The sequence below is a fragment of the Artemia franciscana genome, chromosome 8 (assembly GCF_032884065.1).
Source record: "Artemia franciscana chromosome 8, ASM3288406v1, whole genome shotgun sequence".
NCBI lineage: Eukaryota > Metazoa > Arthropoda > Branchiopoda > Anostraca > Artemiidae > Artemia > Artemia franciscana.
In genome coordinates this window covers 48958449-48979584 of record NC_088870.1, presented here as the reverse complement: position 1 = coordinate 48979584, position 21136 = coordinate 48958449, and the positions used below count along the sequence as shown (strand labels likewise).

General features: G+C 33.6%; 1 protein-coding gene across 1 annotated transcript in view; it reads right to left on the bottom strand.

The window, feature by feature from the left end:
* The window catches only part of LOC136030708 (cytoplasmic dynein 2 heavy chain 1-like), a 575385-nt gene that overhangs the window by 468819 nt on the left and 85430 nt on the right, over positions 1-21136 (bottom strand). Inside the window, exons 14-18 of the mRNA XM_065709779.1 lie at positions 17967-18207; positions 14402-14551; positions 11933-12135; positions 6708-6811; positions 659-819 (exon numbers count right to left, since the gene is read on the bottom strand). Coding sequence (XP_065565851.1) covers positions 659-819; positions 6708-6811; positions 11933-12135; positions 14402-14551; positions 17967-18207 — 859 coding nt within the window. The remainder of the gene's footprint in view (positions 1-658; positions 820-6707; positions 6812-11932; positions 12136-14401; positions 14552-17966; positions 18208-21136) is intronic.

The following is a 21136-nucleotide window of genomic DNA, read 5'->3' as shown; positions in this document are numbered from 1 at the left end:
AGCTAGATCATTACTTATCTAGGAGTTACTTCATTGTTTACCTAGGTTTACTTACCTAGAAAAGAGCTAGCTATCGTGCAGTGGCATCACCTCTGAAACTGGAAAGCTTCGTAAGCGATAGTGAACCTCAGAATTTTTAGTCGATATTACTTTTGCTCCATTTTGGTTTGTGGCAAGGAATAAAGTATATCAACGTTTTTATGTAGTACAAACTTTTTTATTTAATTCTTATTAATTTTTTTTAATTGAAAATTCACTTACTGCTGGAATGAGCCGTTTCCTTACCTTAGACCTTAGATCCTCCTGAGCCATCAATGGCGCATAGGGCGTCGACAAAGCCACTCCCTTCGTCACGAAGCTCTACGGCTGCAGTAATATCTTGCCATTGTGGAGTGCCGTTTCCGGATACTATACTTTTTCAGAATTTCACTCTATGGTTCTAAATAAAGATACATTTGATGGTGTAACTTCCAATTAATCCCTCTCATTCTCTTGGGGATGATTTATTGATTTTACCTGAAGTATGTAAATTTTCTTTTGCTATTAGTTTTTCGTTGGTAATTTAAAAATTTGTCGTATTTAACTTACATATTTTTAATCAACATAAAAAGCAGACTCCTTCAATATAGGCAGCTAAAATAGTGATTTTTTTATTTACCTTTAATTGTTCTATAACTAACGGCAAAGATGATGGGGGTAAACCAATTACTTTGCTTTCTGGGCTTTGAGTTTTCTTCATCCATCCTTCTAAGAGCTTTTCAAAAGTTTTAATTTTGTTGCGAGCCACTATCCATTCACAATCTGAGAACCCAGTTATATCTAAAATAAAAATAAAAACAGGATAGATACTATAAAATGGTGGTATAGTAAAACAATGACACTGATAGGCTCAAAAAAGTAAACAGATATGTTTACAGATAAGTTAATGATAAAAATCATAAACAAGAATCTGCTCATTTTCTAGAATTTATTAATTTGAAATAAAGATATATAAATAATAAAAGAAAAATATAATTAATAATTAATAACTGGGTGGCCACCCAGTGGCCACCTGGATAATTTTGTGGGAAGTATGAGTCAGTTGATTTCAAAGGTACTGTCTGGAGCTAGTCATATTGTTACGGGTGATTTTAATCTTAAACTGCTTGATTTGTCTTATATTAATGTAATTTTTTTTCAATTTCATGAAATAGAAAAAACTATACCCGCTTGTAAGTGTACCCATGAGGATTATTGAATAGAGTACAACCCTAATTGATAATATTTTTGTTCTTTCTGCCAATTTGAAGCTTTGTTATGCTTTTGTTATTCTTTATTTTTGTTATTCTTTATTTATGCTTTGTTAGTCTTTTGGCTTTTCCTGGTTCTGACCATCTTCCATTGGTAAGCGTTTTGAAGTATCAGTTGTGCAGACCAAAGAAAAGGAAAATAAAGAAAAGATTAATGAAAAAAAAAGAATATTCAAAAATTCTTGGAGGGGGTTAGTGCTATCAATTAGACCCTAGTGTTTTCTGAAGAAGAATCCCCTACGAGAGCACTTGATAATCTAATGTCTGTTATTCTACCCATTTATTTTAGTGCGTGTACCATTAAGGTAATGAAAATGAAGAAACAGGAACCACGTAAGACAGATATAACGAGTAAAATACTGAAATAAAGAAAGTTAATTATTGAGCCTTATCAATGATATCTAGATGATAAAAGTGATGGTTCGTATGAATTGTTAAAAAACAGTGCAATTTAGTGAGCAAATTACTTAGCAAAGACATTGCCGAATATTATGATGAAAAGTTTTCAAATTGTAAAGGAAATATGAAAAAAAACATGAAAACTGATAAATTAATTGACCGGTGGGAATGCAGAAATTGTAGGGGATGAAGTACAACTTGAAGGATTCGCCCCTGATGATAAGTCTGGAATTGCAAATAAGTTTGGGAATTTTTTCTCTAATATTGGTATTAAAGTGCAAAATAGTGTAAAAAATGAATGTCAGCATGTTCAAGAATAAAAGATATGCGATAATAGAGGTGATAGTTTGAACTAGTCTTAGATTCATTCATGTGCAAGTGATGAACTACTTGAAATAGTAAATCTCTGAAATCAAACCCTGCATGAGTGGACGACTTATCTATTCGAGTGTTTAAGGCAATAATGCATTATATTCTACCGTGTCTGCTTTTATAATAAGCCTCTCGCTTGAAAAGGGTATTTTCCTGATCAGCTAAGAGTTGCAAACGTGATACTACTTCATATGGTGGTCCTAAAAAGACAACGGAGAATTTTAAACCGACTTCGATCTTTCAATTGTTTTCAAAGTTATTCGAAAAGTTGTTCATAAAGGTCTATATAGTTTCCTACAGGCTAATGGTTTACCGAGTGAGACTCATCTTGGATCTCGCAAAGGGCACTGGACTACGAATGCTTTGCAACAACTTATGGAATCAATTAATAGTGGTATGGACCTTTATCTCTATTTATAGATATACGTAAAGCATTCGATATAGTTGATTTTCAAACACTACTAAGTCATGTGAAGTTGCTAAGTGTCCATGGAAAGTCTTTATAGCGGTTTGAAATTTATCTCACAGGGATATCCCTCAAAGTAGTGTTGAATAATGTGCACTCAGCAGCATTTCCGGGGACGTTTGGAGTACCACAAGGATCAGTGTTAGCTCCACTGCTTTACCTCATCTATATTGAGCTCATACGTCTTTATTTGAAAGATGTGTGTCTTATCTTGTTTAGTAATTATACTGTTTTAACTGTGTTTGCCTCATCTGTAAAGGACCTGGTGAGAAAAGCGAATCTAGCATTGGCAAGGCTAGAGATTTTTACTTCATTAAGTCTATTGTGTGTAAATGTTCGCAAGGTATTTTTAATGACGTTCTGTAGAGTCGGCACACCACTGGATGTGTCTGGCGAGGTAGCATTATTTGGTAATCCGGTTCTGTAAATTGATCATCTCTGATACCTTTGTTTTTATCTTGATTGGCATCTGGCATGGAAATGTTACAGACACACAATTCCATCGAAAATTGCCCGTGGAGTAGGCATACTTCCTCGTCTGTAGCAGTTCTTCCCCAAAATATACTTTGAGCTATATATTATTCGTTGGTTTATCCATATATCTCTTACGGTTGCCTTCTACGGAGTAGTAACTTCTCATGCAACTATAGAAGAGTGCAGGCTCTACAAAATAAAGTTGTTAGAACAATTGGTATGTATGTCTAGGATGTCCATTACCCCTGTGCTTGTTTCACGTCCCCGAAGCTCCTTAATATAGTTCAGATAATAGATTACCAAGCTGAAGTATTTGTGTTTCAGTGGGAGAATTGTTTAACCCCTGATGTTTTCGAAAGTTTTTACCAAATTAATAGTGACCTGTATAATTATGGAACTAAGCAAAGTGATAATAAAGTAGTTAATTTGCGTCGTGGTACCAGGTCTTCATTTTCAACGAAACAGTTAAGTCTTCTGAATGGAATCAGTTACCGTTGAGCATTAGGGCGGCGGAACACGTACCTCAGTTTAAAAAGAATTTAAAAGGTTATTTTTTGTGGGAAATTTGTTGTATTTTATTATGGCTTGTAGGTTGGGTAGGGGAGGAAAAGGAGCTGAAGAGGTAAGGGAGGGCTGGGAAAGAAAGGATGGTCAGGAGCTAAAGTGGGGCTGAGGGGCAGGGTGGGGGAGAGGAGGGGTTTTGGGTATTGAAGAGTGATGGAGACCGGATTTGTTATTATTTGTTTTTATTTATCGATTATTATTTTTTATTCAGTTATTTATTTATTTATCTATTTTTTTCATATATATATATATATATATATATATATATATATATATATATATATATATATATATATATATATATATATATATATATATATATATATATATATATATATATATATATATATATATAGGTTATAATTTATTTATAATAGTTTCGATTGAATAGTTGAGGTTTCAGGAAACAGTAGAGTTAGTAGACTAGTAGTTACGTGGACTTTCGCGCGACCGCAAACCCTCATATGTTTCTTCCAGCACGAAAGTATTGCTTAATTTATTTATTCGTTTGTTAATGTGAATTAATAAACTTATGAACTATTATAATGATTTGTAAAAGCGGGTAACTAGCAATCACTGTTATTAATATTAAGAAGGATATCACTTAAAATTTAAGAATATTTTAAAGATAGTAACTAAAATGCACCTAAGTGAACGTCTACGGTAAATGACAAATAGACCTCTTCATGAAAATATCTTACAAATAAGAAAAAACCAACCTGTAAGAATCTAAATAACTCAAAAAGTCTTTTATAAAATAGCGATGAACAGAAAACCTAAAAAATCAACACTAAAGGAAGTGAATTTTTTCAGTGGAACTTTTTTTCCAAAGTCGAATCATTCCAACATTTTTCGTATGAATGATGTCACGAATAATTGGAGTAATTGTAATCTATTTTGCTAAAGATGACTGTTAACGCTGAAGAATGTCAAAATAGTCAATATAGCCACAGTGTTTATTTCCATGACATATTACTCTTTACTCAACCTTGACTGATCAAGAACGCAAGATAAAACATTGATTGGGTTATGACTTTTGTGCTTTTGACAAAATATTTGGCCAAATATACCCACTTGTTATAAGTAATAAAGTCACAGCTTAGTACTGACTTTTCGAGATTGAAAAGTCATAGACAGAAACACAAACCCACTATACCCACTTGTTATAAACATTGAAGTCACAGCTTAATACTAACTTTTCGAGGTTGAAAAGTTATAGACAGAAACACAAAATTTGGATGGTTGCGTCGCAATCGAATCCTATGCAACTGAACCCATGTAACGAAACCCAACTGCAATTGAACCCCGTGACAGAGAACCATCGTGCTACTCATTTCTGTTTGACTGAATCCTCGTGCATCTTAACCCCCGTTTAAGTCAACCCTCATTCAACTCTATCTCATTCAACTGAACCATGTGCAAGTCAACCCTTATTCAGGCCTCTATTTTGAAAATTATCTCTAGGTTAATATTTAATAAAATGAAAAAGACTTGGTTTTAGGCAAAACCATTGGCTGATAAACGTAAAAAAGTCAGCCTGAGAAATATATTGAGGTTCCTGGCATTTCAATTAGGACTCTTTTTAAGCTATATATAGAATGATATGCCCAAGTATTAAGGAATTACGCATTACTCAAATTTAAATCTGAATCGCGTGTTGGGTTGCTTGGTAAGTGTACGTTCGAAATAAATTCAAATTGAACGGAAACTAAAATAAAAATAACGTTTTGGAAAACCAAAATATACCGTATATATAAATATACCAATATATAAAATATACCAATATATACCGTATATTTATTCTTGTTTGTCCTTTTTGTTAGTAGCAGACCTTCGCAAGTAAAGCTTTTGGTAGGCTACCGATTGATTTTGTTTCTGGTTTTGAAAGTAAATTGTTATTACAGCTTCGACTAAAAAACGCAAATTGGTCCTGGTAAAGTAACCATGCTCTGATTAGGATAACGTGGCTGACCTCACCTTTGCCTCATAGGTCTGGAAATTATTGAAAATTGTTTCTCTTGATGTTTGTCCCGCTCGGTATTGCGCCCTGAAAGTTTTAACAATGAAAAATAAAGAACTTTATTTGAATGTTGTTCTCTACCTCACCCTCTTTGATGGAGGAAGGTTGAAAACTAAATCATATGCCTTGCTTCAGATTTTACAACAAGGCTCAGAATCGGAAAGTACTTTAATATATTGAAATATGGTAAAGAGTTAAAATGAGCGTCATAAAAATAACCAATAAATAGAATCAAAAATAAAGAAAAAGATCTACCATGAATATATCATGAATGCTTCTGTTTCTTTTTACATTATTTTACTCCAAACTACATCAATTTATTACAGCTTTAAATTATACTGTATTGGATACATTTGAAAAGGAAGAAGCAAATATGCTTAATTTTATTTTGTCACAAATTCGCGGTATTTGCCCCAATATTAAAAATAAATACTAGAAAGCAGCTAAGACAGGGAAGTTAGGCCTGGCAGATGGGAAGTGTGTGAATTATAAAGCGTGCAACCATTCCAAAAAATTTTTAAACGGTGTAAATATGTCAAGTTTGGTGACACCATTTCTAACAAATAAGATATATGTTAGCCGAATCATAAGTTATATTGATCATAATGCATATTTTTAGACAAAATTCCAATTTTTTTCATTGATGTTTTTCCCTTACGGGAGCTGGGTAAAAACCTCACCTTTTTTTTAAGTTTTAAGTTACTTTGTTTACTAACAAAGCAATTTTATAGTGCAAATGATCTAATTCAACATATATAATCCTTTCTTCTGTTTTGGTAGATCGTTTAACTGCATATTTTAACTGTTTCTATTTGCTTTTAATTATCGTTACCAGATACTAAACATGAAATTTGAAAGTGTAAATAGAAAATTTCAATCATACAGAATGTTTTTAAATAAGATATAAAACAAAGTTAGATCCAAAAAAGGAAATTTTATCAAACATAATTATTTAATTCAAATGTACATTCAGAGGGATTTAGTGAGAGTCAGATAGGAAATAAAAAAAGAAAGAAAGAAATAAGTTTCTTACAAATTACAAAATTTAAATAGAAAATAAAAATTAAATTAAAAAACTAAATATGCGAATGTCAAAAGTAAAATAATAAGCTTCAAAACCTACCGTCCAAAAATTCTTTGTAAACTTTCCATTTTTCTTGATAATCCTCAAATTCCTGTGCGCACTTTGTTATTGTTGCAGGAATTAAATTCTCTATAGTCGAACTCCTAATAATGAAGATAGAATTAGGGAATATTCGCTTGTTTACTTAATTTAAATTTAATACTTGGTTATAATTTATTACACTCTGTGTTACCTAAAAATAGCGAAAAAAATTTGCACCCTAGTTTATACATAGGGAATAATAATATGGAATCTGTTACAGGTATGAATAATCCAATTACTGAAAATTTGGAAAGCCGACTCATTAAAAGTTAATCCCTAAAAAAATCCAGAAAGTATATTATACAACAGGGTTGTCGAAAAAGTAAACGATTCCCCGAACGAAACGATTGATGGTATTTCCTCGCTTCACTCCGTCACCATAAATTAAATAAATGCAAAAAGTGCAACTTAATGGAATGTTATGGAAATAAATCTAAGTTTAACTCTAATTGCTCGCAACCTAGAACTAAAAATAACCTAAAGTAGGATTTTTTATAGTTTTATTATTTCCTAGTTTTGCCCCTATTTTCCTAGTATTTCCTTGTTTTACTCCGTAACCATTTTTCCAATGTTTCAATTTTTTCTGATCTTTTTGTATTTGTCTTATTCTTTTCCCTTTTTATATATCTTATTCAAGATAACAACATATCCAAATCGTGATGTCGAATTATTTTGATGTTGGTGTGACGTGACGTTGAATTATTTTTTAAATAGATTCAAACACTACAACGTAGTGTAATGTTATTGAAATAACATTAAGTTTCACTCTAATTATTCGTAACCTAGGACTAAAAACAACTTAAAGCAGTATTTTATTATTGCTATTGTAATCTTTTTTTCAAGTTCATCATCTCATTGAGAAATTTTAACGTTTTAGTTTTTAAAGCTCAGAATTATTAGTTCAAAAATTATGTAAGAGAAAAACTTATTTTCAAAACTTAAATAATAACCGTAACAGTCTTTCAAAACAAACTAATACTTGATTAAAATTAAATCAATTATATAAATTGAATAAGTTGAAGTAAATTGACAGCAGTTAGATAATAAATATTTTGAAAAAGCAAAGATAGCCCTCAAATCACAAATTTTATAATATGTTTTTCCCGGGAGAACAAGAGTCAGAATTTTTCTCATAGAATGGGGATGACACTTAACAAAATGTATTCTTTTATCAGTTCCAGGGTATCTTTACCTTCAAATACACCAGCTTTACTGAAGTTTTGGATATGAAGAAAAGCACCAATGACACTTCCCATGCGTCATCCGTAGAAGGAACTTCTACTCGTCGCAAATAAAACTGAAAACTTATTTTAATGCAAACCAATGGTATGGATAGTGCTGATACCATTTAATAAATTTTCTCACTTCTAAAAATAAATTTTCCACTTTGATAAGTGTTTATTATTTAATCAAACAGTTCGTGGTAACGAACTGTAGTAAGGAGCGACCCGGCTCAATAGTAACCAAAACTCTAAAAAATGGAATTTTGGTACCAAGAGCTACATCAAAAGAATCGCATTTTAATGCTGATTTTAAATATATAAGTTTCATCAAGTTTAGTCTTACCCATCAAAAGTTACGAGCCTGAGAATATTTACGTTATTTTAGAAAATAGGGAGAAACACCCCCTAAAAGTCATAGAATCTTAACGGAAATCACACCATCAGATTCAGCGTATCATAAAACCCTACGGTAGAAGTTTCAAGCTCCTATCTACAAAAATATGGAATTTTATATTTTTTGCCAGAAGGCAGATCACGGATGCGTGTTTATTTGTTTGTTTGTTTTTTCCCAGGGGTGATCGTATCGACCCAGTTGTCCTAGAATGTTGCGATAGGGCTCGTTCTAGCGGAAATGAAAAGTTCTAGTGCCCTTTTTAAATGACCAAAAAAATTGGAGGGCACCTAGGCCCCCTCCCACGCTAATTATTTTCCCAAAGTCAACGTATCAAAATTCTGAGATAGCCATTTTATTCAACGTAGTCGAAAAACCTTATAATATGTCTTTGGGGACGACTTACTCCCCCACAGTCCCCGTGGGAGGGGTCACAAGTTCAAAACTTTGACCAGTGCTTACATATAGTAATGGTTATTGGGAAGTGTACAGGCGTTTTAAGGTGGATTTTTTGGTTGGAGGCAGGGGCTGAGAAGAGGGGGATATGCTGGGGGAACTTTCCATCGAGGAGTTTGTCATGGGGGAAGAAAAGGAAGGGAGCGCAGGATTTACTAGCATTACTTACAAAAAAAAACAATGAAAAAATAAATATGAAAAAGTTTTTTTTTCAGCTGGAAGTAAGCAGCAGCATTAAAACTTAAAACGAACAGAAATTATTAACCATATAAGGGGCTCACCTCATCCTAATTCCTCGCTCTTTACGCTAAAGTATTTTTAGAAATTTCAACTATTTATTCTGCGGCTTTTTTTATTCAGGGGTCATTCTTAATAAATTGGGACAAAATTTAAGCTTTAGTGTAAAGAGCAAGGTACTGACGCCCCCTCATATATGTAATAAAAACATGAGAATACAAAAGTTCTATACGTAAGCTAATTTACAAGTTACGTATGTCTTTTACTTACAAAAAGATTCGTAAAAAATTAAAAGTTCTAGTTGCCTTTTTAATTAACCGGAAATCGGAGGGCAACTAGGCTTCCTCCCCCGCTCTTTTTTTCTCAAAATCATTCGATCAAAATTATGAGAAAGCCATTCAGCCAAAAAAAATAAATATACAATTTTTTAATTATTCCTCTGCGGAGAGCCAATATCAAAACATGCATTGATGCAAAAACGTTCAGAAATTAAATATAAAAAAACAAGTTTTTTAAATGAAAGTAAGGAGCGACATTAAAACTTAAAACGAACAGAAATTACTCCGTATATGAAAGAGGCCTTTCCTTCTCAACGCCCCGCTCTTTACGCCAAAGTTTTTTACTGTTTTAAAATGTAGAGTTAAGAGAAAGAGTCAAACTTTAGCGTAAAGAGCGGGGCGTTGAGAAGGAAAGGCCTCTTTCATATACGAAGTAATTTCTGTTCGTTTTAAGTTTTAATGCCGCTCCTTACTTTCATTTAAAAAACTTGTTTTTTTTTTTATTTAATAATTACACAAAATGAAATCATAAAATTTTTGATGTTCCTAAAAAGTGAAGTTTAATTTTAGCACAAGTAGCAAAACATCTTTTGAAAAAATTTAGTTTTTAAAAGCGTCTCTTTTTACGTTTTTTCTTTCAATTAGCTTTAAAAAACGTTAATCAATTAACTGATAATAACACTATAGCAAGGGAGTAACGGACACAAATTATTTTTTTTTATTTAAAAACAAAATATCAAAAAACAAGAATCAAGTTAAAATCTAAATCAAACAGGAATAAATTCATACAGCAGCTTCATTTGTTGATTTGTCAATTCAAAATGTTGTTTCAACCAACTAGACAGATTACTTCCTAAAATTAGGTTTAGATACCTAGACTTAGGTTTAAAAGTTCATATTTTTAAATTAAGTTTCATACTCGTATTTAAAAAAATATATACTTGGTGTATCCCATTAGCGTATCACATATAGTATATCGTGTATATTCCCTTATTTTTGCAAAAGATAAAAACGTGAAAGTAACGTTTCAGGTTTGTAGACTGTTAGCAACTCTTTATTTCATTTTTCCGATTCTGTAGCACCAATATTGCCACTACTACTACTCCAAATGACTCATTGGAGCATCAAGTCATCCATGGGTAAAAGATCCGTGAAATCCCCCTCCATCTTTGTCCGTCAAAATTTTTACCCTTTAATACCTTTAATAAAGTGCCAATTTTCTTCAAATTCTTCCTTGTGAATTTTCCCACCCCATTCGGGGAAAAATGCTTTTCGCTAGACCCCAGATTAAAGATCGAAAGTTACAATTTCTGTCGCAATCGATTATCCTTCATCAGTAAAATGTGGCTTAGTGAAAGGGGATTCTAACCATCATTTTTGAGTGGCTTATTCCCATATGAGCACCTAAAACTGTCCTTAGACAATTCCTTTGAAACATCTAACATATCCTCCTCAACCTTTTAAGCCACCCATCCTCAAAACCATGCTTTACCACTGCCATTACCGTGGCTTCCGATGTCTCAATCTTAGCTCAAAGACTTATTTTGTCCCACTTGGTTTTTTCTTTTCTTTTTTGTATGACGGGTACCAATTAAGTTGTTGTTATTATTCCAAATTCATTTAACTTTAAAAATCACCAAGCATCATGGCTATTCTACATTTGATGTCACCACAGCGTCCTTTATCCTTGTCAATAATATTGCCCAATATTCAAAACTCATGCGAAACAACATCAATACCCTACCTGCCCCACCGCTCAAAGGCAGAGTCATTGTACTAGAGGAGGTGGAAGAGTTCAAGTGCCTTGGTAGTCTCATTAAAATTAATGGGAGCCTGGAGTGGGAAATTACCATACACATTCCATGCACAGGAAGCGCCTCCAATAAACTAAGAAATGTGTGGAGGAATGACGCATGCTCCCTGAAGCTCAAGCTCTGGCTCTTCAATAGTAATGTCCTCTCCATATTATTGCACGGATGCAAAGACATGAGTGACAAAAGACAACACTAGGCGAATGCTTTGAGAAGGATGCTGCACTCTTGAAATCGTCACTAGAAGAACTTTGGTCAAAAGCACGACAGATGTCGTCGTGGAGAGGCACCGTTGTCACTTTATGCACCAGCCAGCGCAAAAAGATCTTGATCTGAGTAAGTAAATAAGCACTACTTTTTCATCCGCGTTTATTAATTGTTTAAAAGGCTTAGTCTTGTTAATATTGACATTGAAACCTATTATAATACTCTGGACTCTTTCAACCTCTAAATATTTCTTAATTATTCTAAATTTTATAAGATCATAAATTACTTGTAAATCTTAGTTTTTAATGACCAGTGTGACTGTAGTGTGGCTGAGGCAGTAAGAAGTGAGTGAAGTGAGTGAAGCAGTAAGAGTGAGGTAGTAAGGCTACCAGAAGTGTGGGAGATATAATTACTCAAAATCAAACACATTAAAACTTAAACTAAGTCAATGATTATCCTAACGAAAAAAACTACTGCATATTTGACATTCGGTTAAGATTGGTAATTATTAAATAGGTAGATAAGTACTTTCAATCCACCCCAGTTTCAGACAAAATAGGCATGATTAAGTAATACTCGCCTTATTTTCTCAATTTCACTGGCCAAATTTTTGTATTCAGTCTCCCAACTGCTAATTCTATCGAGACCATTTTTTATCTTCTGGGTAAAACTGCCGCTGAAATCTTCAGATGGCTTTAAGTCTTTCCACTTCATGTCAAAAGACACTAATCTGGATTCAAGGTTTCGAATCTCACTTTCAAGTTTCAGGCGATTTTGCTCCGTCTGAAAATATAAAAAAAGAGCAAAAAAATATGAATTGAAGAGAACATCAGCTGTTAAGTTATCTAAATGGATATCAGTAAATCTGATTTACCGGTAAATCATTACTGATTATTGATCAGTAAATCTGAATTTCTGGACTTCTCCATCAGCTGTATTTATATTGCCCTGTCACTGCCCTATGTAACAGCCACTAACAAGATAATAAAACTTGGTACACTGTTTGAGGTTTTTATATCAAAGCACCAGATGAAACGTTTAACTATATATAGTAACTATCAGATTCTTTAAAAATGGAATAGAATGAAATGAAAAGTAGGAAAGAACAGCAGCACTTTTTTAATGTCTGTCAACTATTATTTTTCTATAAGTTAATTTAACGAAGTTAATTCAAAAACATAGTCAAGAACAGTCTACCACTTAAACACTTATGCAAGTACATACCCATGCTTTCATACACAAAATACAAAGTCTTTATGCTCAAACACACTCAATTTCTATACTCATGCACTAAACAACACAAAATAAATTTTGTACTTTTTGGACTCACAAAGAGTTCACTTCAACAAGAAAGAGTTCACTTTCAAGAGAAACACTTCAACACGGATCCAAGCACATATTCAATGTTCCATGCCCAAAATACAAAATCTGTATACTCAAGCGCATTCAATTTCTGTACTCATCTACTCAAACAACATAAAATAAATTTTGGACTTTTTGGACTTCAGTATGTGCAAGCATATACTCAAGTTTCCATACCCAAAATATAAAGTCTTTATGCTCAAACGTGCTAAATTTCTATACTCGTCCACTCAAACAACACAAAATAAATTTATGACTTTTTGGACTCACGATGAGTCTACCACTTAAACACGCATGCAAGCACATACTCAGTTTCCACACCAAAAATAAAAAGTCTTTATACTCAAACGCACTCAATTTCTATACTCATCCACTCAAACAACACAAAATAAATTTATGACTTTTCTTCAAGGAGGGAGTTCTTTATTAATAGACTGAGTAAAACACAATAATTTATCTGATTTTTGAATTATTTCAGTCTTTTCTTAAGCACTCTTTGAAATTATTCTTTAAATGGTTCATTGATCTCTGTCGTCAATGATGAGGCAATCCATTGGAATATTAAATACTAGTATTTCAATGATACATTATACCAGAGTATTTAATTCAACAGCTACTGGTCCCACTTAAACCCAACGCTGAGTGCAACCCAACTCTAATCAGTGAAGTAGTAGAAGGACAAAGAAAATGATGAATTTCCACCAAAAAGCCGCGTTATTACCCAAGAAACAAAAGACAACACGATTTGTTTAAAGGACATATATTTTTTAAAATATATTTTCCAAAAATATGTCAAAAAATTATATTGGACTATATTTTTCAGGTAAACAATATTTAAAAAATTATATTTGTCAAAAATACAACATAAGGTGTTTAAAGTACAAGTTCAAAAGGTCAAGGAGGAGGTACGGATGGGCTTAGAATAGGGTGTTGATTCGTAAAGGAGGAGCCCAGAGATCGTTTAGAGTTACTTTTCTTATAAAAAAAAATTGGGCACGTAATAATGTTATTCATGGCTGTCTTAAGCTTATTTTACTGTCAAGAGATGGTTGGGGAAGGAGGCAGGTCAAAATACAGCTTCTTGTACTTGAATGTAAATGTATTTACGACTGATTAACATTGCTTAAATAGTGCAGGGGTTATTACGTTTTCATTACATTCTGTGGGCTTTAATTGGATCCTGAGTTGGCCAAGTTTCAATTACTTTTCTTCCTTTTATATGGATTCCGCTTTTGTGATAAGAAAGGTGGGAACTGGTGGGAAGTCAAAAAAGAGAAAGCCAGCATGAAGGGTTGTATATTGGATTTGCTGGGGGAATGTTTCGAGGAATAGTGGTATTGGAAAAAAACAAAAATTATGGATATGGTAACAAAATTTTAATACAATGCGTGGTTTCAGTTATCATATTACAAGACTGATATTTAAGCTCTACCAACTCTATCTAAGTAAAGCTAATGAATGGATAAATTCACTACACACTATCACTTTTGGCTCTGAAAATAGTTTTGGAGTACCAGGTATCAAAAATATGTTTGGTTTCATTTCAGCACGTACAGAAATGTTATTTAATTAGCTTTTAATTCAAACAATTTTTGTCGCGTTTACTAAATTCAATCACTGTCATTATATATGTTCATCTATAAATGACAAAGTGTCATAGATTCTGTCAAAAATTCTTCAAACTCACTTGTTTGGCAACAGTCAACTCGTAAGTATCTAGAGATGCCTTGAAGTTCTCGAAGCTAAGCACTGTTATCTCAAAATCATCAACACTTGTATCAGCCCATTTTCTTAAAACATCAACACGCCTTCCAATTTCCAGCAAATTCATTTGCACCTAAAAAAAATATCATTATTATTGGGTAGAATGGTCAAAACATGGTGCTAAAGTAAGTGGTGCAAGCCTTAAAAACACATTTGCCAAAATGCAGTCTTCCTTAAAGAGTTGTGACGAAAATTCAAGCTTTAGCGTAAAGAGGGAGGGCCGAGAAAGGGGTAGCTCCCTTCATATAGGGAATAATTTCCGTTCGTTTAAATGTTTCTCCTTACTTTGATTTGAAATAACTTGTTTTTCAATTAATTTTGAATCTACTTCCAAATAATTTTAGAAAACGCTCTTCCCATTTACCTGGGTAAATTTCCGCTAGAAAATTCTCCCTAGAAATTTTTTTCCTAGCGAAAAATCTTTCCTACATCAATCTAGATTACTTTTAAGGGCTACCTCAAACAAATTGCAATAGTTTCGATTTTGGTTCCATTTTAACCTATGAAAAATTTTCTACAAGGTATAAAAATTCGGTCAATATCGGTTGGGGCGACATTGACCTTTTTTCATCTTTTCTTCTGAAATTTTCTCTAAAAAAATTAACTTGTACTTTTAAAAAGTCAATGAAAGAAAAATCTTGTAAGTAGACCACGAATGTGGACTCAGTTTTGTGGTTTTGACCATCCCTAAGTCATTTTCCCCCTCCGCCACACAAACGCGTGCCAGATAAAGAGTGTATTAATATGAGTTGGATATTACACAAAGTCGGATCCACGCAGAGAAAATTCACACTTCATATGCCAAAATTAGTCCCAGTTAAAGATGGGAATGGCACCATAATTAGTGATGAGGAAAGACTTAAGGAGGGATGGGCGGAACATTTTGAGAATGTGCTAAACCAAGATACGGTTGCAGGAAAAGATGTAGATGAAAATTATAAAATTTGTGATACCCTGGATATGAAGGAAGATTTGTTTTGTGAGGAATAATTAGCGACAGTACTAAAAGGATTAAAAAATAATAAGGCTCAGTTGCTGATAGTGTGATAAATTAGTTTCTTAAATTTAGTGGCTCTGATAGTGTGATAAATTAGTTTCTTAAATTTAGTGGCTCTGAGGTTAGAAATAAGCTGCTGAAGATTATGAATATGATTTTTGAAAATCTGGTGGTTTTAATTTTACTAAGATTGCTTACTTTTTGGGAAGGTTTCCTCCCTTTTTCAAAAATTGGTAAAAAAAAAATTCAGGCTCGTAACTTTTGATGGTTAACATTAAACTTAATGAGCTTTAAATGTTTGGAATCACCATAAAATGCAATCCATTAGAGAAAAACCAGTTGTTACGACCAACTTTCTTTTTAATCTCACCTCATCTCCTCTCATTGATGGCAATTTTGACTTTCAAAATATTTCAACTTTTTCTTTTAACTTTTTCATTAAAATTTTTAGAGTAATCACCTACTCTTTTTTCTAATATTAATTAGCAGTTGAACTGGACACAGTTCAAGTAACCGTATCAAACAGTTCGTAGTAACAAACTGTGGTAAGGAGCGACCCGGCTCAATGGTAAACGAAACTCTAAAAAACAAAATTTTAATACCAATAGTTACATCAAAAGAATTGTATTTTAATGCTGATTTTAGATATATAAATTGCTTGAGAAAATTTGCCTTAATTTCAAAAATAGGGCGAAACACCCCTTAAATGTCATAGAATGTTAACGAAAATAACACCAATAGATTCCGCGTATCAGAGAACCCTACAGTAGAAGTTTTAAGCTCCTATCTACAAAATCTACAAAAATTTTGTATTTTTTGCCACAAGACAGATCACGGATGCGTGTTCATTTGTTTGTTTTTTTTCCCAGGGGTGATCGTATCGACCCAGTGGTTCTAGAATGTCGTGAATGGGCTCATTCTAAAGTAAATTAAAAATTCTAGTTCCCTTTTTAAGTGACCAAAAAATTGGAGGGTACCTAGGCCGCCCTCTCCCACGCTCATTTTTTCCCAAAGTCACCGGATTAAAATTCTGAAATAGCCATTTTATTCAACATAGTCAAAAACCTAAAAGCTATGTATTTGAGGACAACTTACTCCTCCACAGTCCCCGTGGAAGAGGCTGCAAGTTAGAACCGTTGACCAGTGTTTACACATAGTAATGGTTATTGGGAAATGTACAGACACTTTCAGGGGGATTTTTCGGTTTGGGGGGGAAGGGTTGGGGGAACTTTCCATGGAGGAATTTGTCATGGGAGAAGAGAATTTTCATGAAAGGGGATAAGGATTTTTTTGCATTTTTTTTTAAAGAGCAATGAAAAAATAAATATTAAAAAGTTTCTTCAACTGAAAGTAAGAAGCAGCATTAAAACTTAAGACAAACAGAAATTATTACGCATATGAGGGATTCAACTCCTCTTAATACCTCGCTGTTTACGGTAAAGTAATTTTATTCATTTCAACTATTTATTTTACGGCTTTTGTGATTCAGGGGTCATTCTTAAGGAATTGGGACAAAACTTAAGCTTTAGTGTAAAGAGCAAGGTACTGACGAGGGGGCAAGCACCCTCATATACGTAATAAAAACATATGAAATCAGAAATTCGTTACGTAAGTTAAATTGTAAGTTACGCATATTTTTACTAATAAAAACGTTCGTAAAATTAAAGGTTTTACCTACCTTTTTAAGTAGAAAAAAAACCGGAGGGTAACTAGGCCTACTCCCCTGCTCAAGTTTTTCTCATAATCGTCCGATCAAAACTATGAGAAAGCCATTTAGACAAAACAATAAATTAAAATGCAAATTTCGTTTTAATTATTCATGTGGGGAGAGCTAAAATCAAAACATGCATTAATTCAAAAACGTTCAGTAGTTAAATAAAAAGAAGTTTTTTTAACTGAAAGTAAGGAGCGGCATTAAAACGAACAGAAATTACTCCGTATATGAAAGGGTCCCTCCTCAATACCCCGCTCTTTACGCTAAAGTTTTTTACTGTTTTAAAAGGTAGAGTTGAGAGAAAGATTAAAACTTTAGCGTATGGAGCGGGGCGTTTAGGAGGGAACAGTCCCTTTCATATACGGAGTAATTTTTGTTCGTTTTAAGTTTTAATGTTAATCCCCACCTTCAGTTAAAAAAAACTTGTTTTTTATCTAATACTATCAAATTACTTTCAAGTAGAAAATCTTGCCCTTCCGTGGGATGGGGTATCCTTCCCAAACAGAAAGCTCCTTATTCGACAGCTATTTCTTAGCACACCTCAAAACTTTTCCGGATGATTTTCCGGGAAGGAAACCTGGTGGCCCTCCTTTAAAAACAAATAATAATAATAAAATCAAACTCAAAACAAACTAACTAAATTTACCACAACCTTTTTAGTCAATCGATTTTTAAGTTATTTGATTCATCGCCATCCGCTTACCAAGGCACTTTGATTTAATTCAACATTGGGTCTAAATAATGTTTAGAATCTTGTAACAAAATTAATATACTTACCTTTTCAGAATCTTTCAGTAACTGCGCGTAAGTTGTTGAGATTTCTTGAATTCCAAGATTAAGAGCCACATTCAGACTTTTATTAGAAGAAATAATGAATGCATCAACATTTACTAAGTCCTTAGTGATAGATGTCCTAAGCAGATTTACAAGTCCATCCCAGTAATTCTTAGTGTTTCTATGGGCTTGTCTTACAAAAGAGGTCAGACTTATAGTTATGTAGCCAATTTTCCGATCTACCCTGTAAGAGATCAGATATTAGTACATAACAAAAGTAGAAAAAATGAAACCCTACCTTATGGGGCATTTAAGTCAAAAATAGAAATTTAATATCCAACATCAAAATATTTTTTCCCCTTTTTCAGTATAAGGATTTCCCCTGCAGTCAAAAGTCGTTGCCAACAGTGTTACCAGATGGTTCACATTTCCACAATTTTAATGCCTCTTTGGTGGTTGAACAATAAATTTTTCAATCAAAGCAGTGCTACAAGGCAGATTTTCTAGAAAAAGTGCAACTTTGGTGCAGCTTCGCTAGGAAAGTGGTACCTTTAAAGGATTTTCACTTTTATAATAGCTTTACTTTATGCAAGGCATCTGGCAACATCGGTTTGAAAGAGTTTCAGAGGTTGTAGCACGTAACATAAGAAAACTGTTTTAGTTTTGTTTTTCTTGAATTTGTTTTGTTTAGAAATTCGTTACCGAGCTTCAAAAGTCTTCTGCAAACAACTGGTGGATAATTGCTAAGGTTACTTCAACTCCTTTTCAATATTTAACGATGGGACTGTCTTGCAATATCAGTAGGCTAAGACCGAGGCTCTTGTTAAGGTGTTTGCTAAATTTTGAACTTAAAGGATGATGTCCTCGATTTTTTTTTACTATTTTGCTCCTTTAATCTAAATTCTGCAGCGTCTTGGTATGATAAGACCCAGTAATTCTGCCAGCACACCAAATGCTGTCTTGAACTTCTGCAGTGCCAAATTATCTGAGCTTTGTTATTAGTTTGCTTGCCTTTTTCTTCTGGAGTCTTTGGTACATATTGTAATTTACCCATGTCATCCCTATATAAGAACCAGATGACGATCCAATGAACTTTTATGACAAGTGGACACTTGACAAGATTAAGAATACATTTCCAATCATACACACTTTGATTGTTTAAATTTAAATGATCTTTTAGATAACAACCAATACTGATTCTGCCGCACATGTTCAGTGCATGACGGCTTTTGCATGATTGGCTTTGCAGCAGGAGCGAATCTAACTTGTATAAAAAAAGAAACCGCCTCAAGCTAGTGTCAGTCAAAATCACTAAGGTTTTCTACAGAATATGGTACTATGCTTAAATAAAAAACGCAACACCTAGAAAGCCTGTTAACATCTAATAAAACAAATAGAAAGTAGTCTGTCCGGTCATTTACTCCGCATTGTTCCCAAAGGGTTTACTTCGCACGAATATCCAATGGAGGTAGGTGTATCCCAGGGTAGAATTTTGGGACCTTTTCCGCATCTTTTCTTTATCTATATAAACGCCATAAAAGACAGCATTGCAGCATTTACAACCCAACACTCGTAACCATCCCAAATCATGAAGAGCCGACCCAAGCCAAATTACCAATACAAATAGATCTTTTGAAAATTGCAAAGTGGTTTGATGCACGGATGGTCAGATTCAAAGCGTTGTTAACAAAAGAGCTGCTTGTATCTCAAGTGAAAGCGCCATTCACATACCTCAGCTTCATCTTCAGGATTGAAGATGTAGACAGGATCAATGCCTTCCATCTTACAGGAATTCACTTCTCTATAGAAGACTCTCGTTGATCTGAGGAGATCCTCCTGCGCAAGTATGCTGAGGAGCACTCATTGGATCGTAAACGTTTCTGCTTGACATGTCGTTCATAAGACGCATCGCTAAATATGGGTGCCTGCTTTAGTTCAGGGCTCTGAAAATGTAGTGTCGATGGATGTGTGGCTGTTTTCTACGGGCACATATATTTACCTTTTTTTTTCAGAGATTTCTTGTATTGTGCCAAAAAATATCTAATGAAGAAGAGAGAAATGAACTTATACGGGTTGATCTAATTAACTTTTTCTGTTGACTCATTCAAAAAAATGATTAAGCAGTACTTTAAAACCTCATGATGGAGCTATTTAAAAGATGCGCGATTATAAATAATGCTTAAAATTACCTAACGCAGTAAATTTTTGAAGACATGAAAAGTAATCAAATATTAGGAGGAAGAAATCATAATCTCAAATAAAATATGAAAAGAAGAATGGCACAAAAAACCACAATCTTCAAGTACAGTAGAAAAAACCAGCGACTAATAGGGGAGGACCAAGTAAACCTTGAATTCAGCTCTGACTTGAGAGGGTAGTGGTAAATCAAAAGACATTGCGCATACATACATAAATAAGTAAATTTAAAATCCAGTGACTATATACACAAAAACATACACAAAAAATCACTCTATCACTCAAAATCACAATATCACTCAACGATAGTACACAACTACCTTCTAAGCTTCCACACGATTCTCTGAGAGACATCCTAACAGAATAATTGTGTGTCCTGAATTAGACCTAAAATACTGAGGAGTAGCAGTACATCCCCTCAAAAAATAAATAAAAAATGGGCAATCTCATCTCCATCTTCACAGCATATCAAGCATACCCACCTCTCATGCCGTCCCGATGATGAAACTGCCAATATCTCTTGCAGAGTGGTATAAATTTATTCCTGGATGTAGCCAATACCTAATGGTCCCACACGGGAGGCTCATTGTCATATAAAACTGTTCGTTATACACCTCTTTAATTTGGTCATAAACTGCGGGCTACTTGATTTCTTCAGACTAGTGATCCAAACATAAATCTCCTTGTCCTGAAGGCACAATACAAACTAATGGAGAAATGTTAAGGTTTACCCAGAGGACCTTGATCCTCAGTTCATGCCCACGATAGACCAGCATTATACAGCAGGACTTTAACTTGGTCAAATTAGTGTATGTTTAATATCTCAGTAACAACTTATAAAATCATGTTGTTGTTTTTTAGAAGATCCTAAGGCCTGAATAGACTTCAAATTGCAACGTCGGTCCTCTACGTGTGGGTGACAAAGTGCATTTTCCAGTTTTTTCTTCATCGAGTTCCTACTGGCTGCGACTCCAACA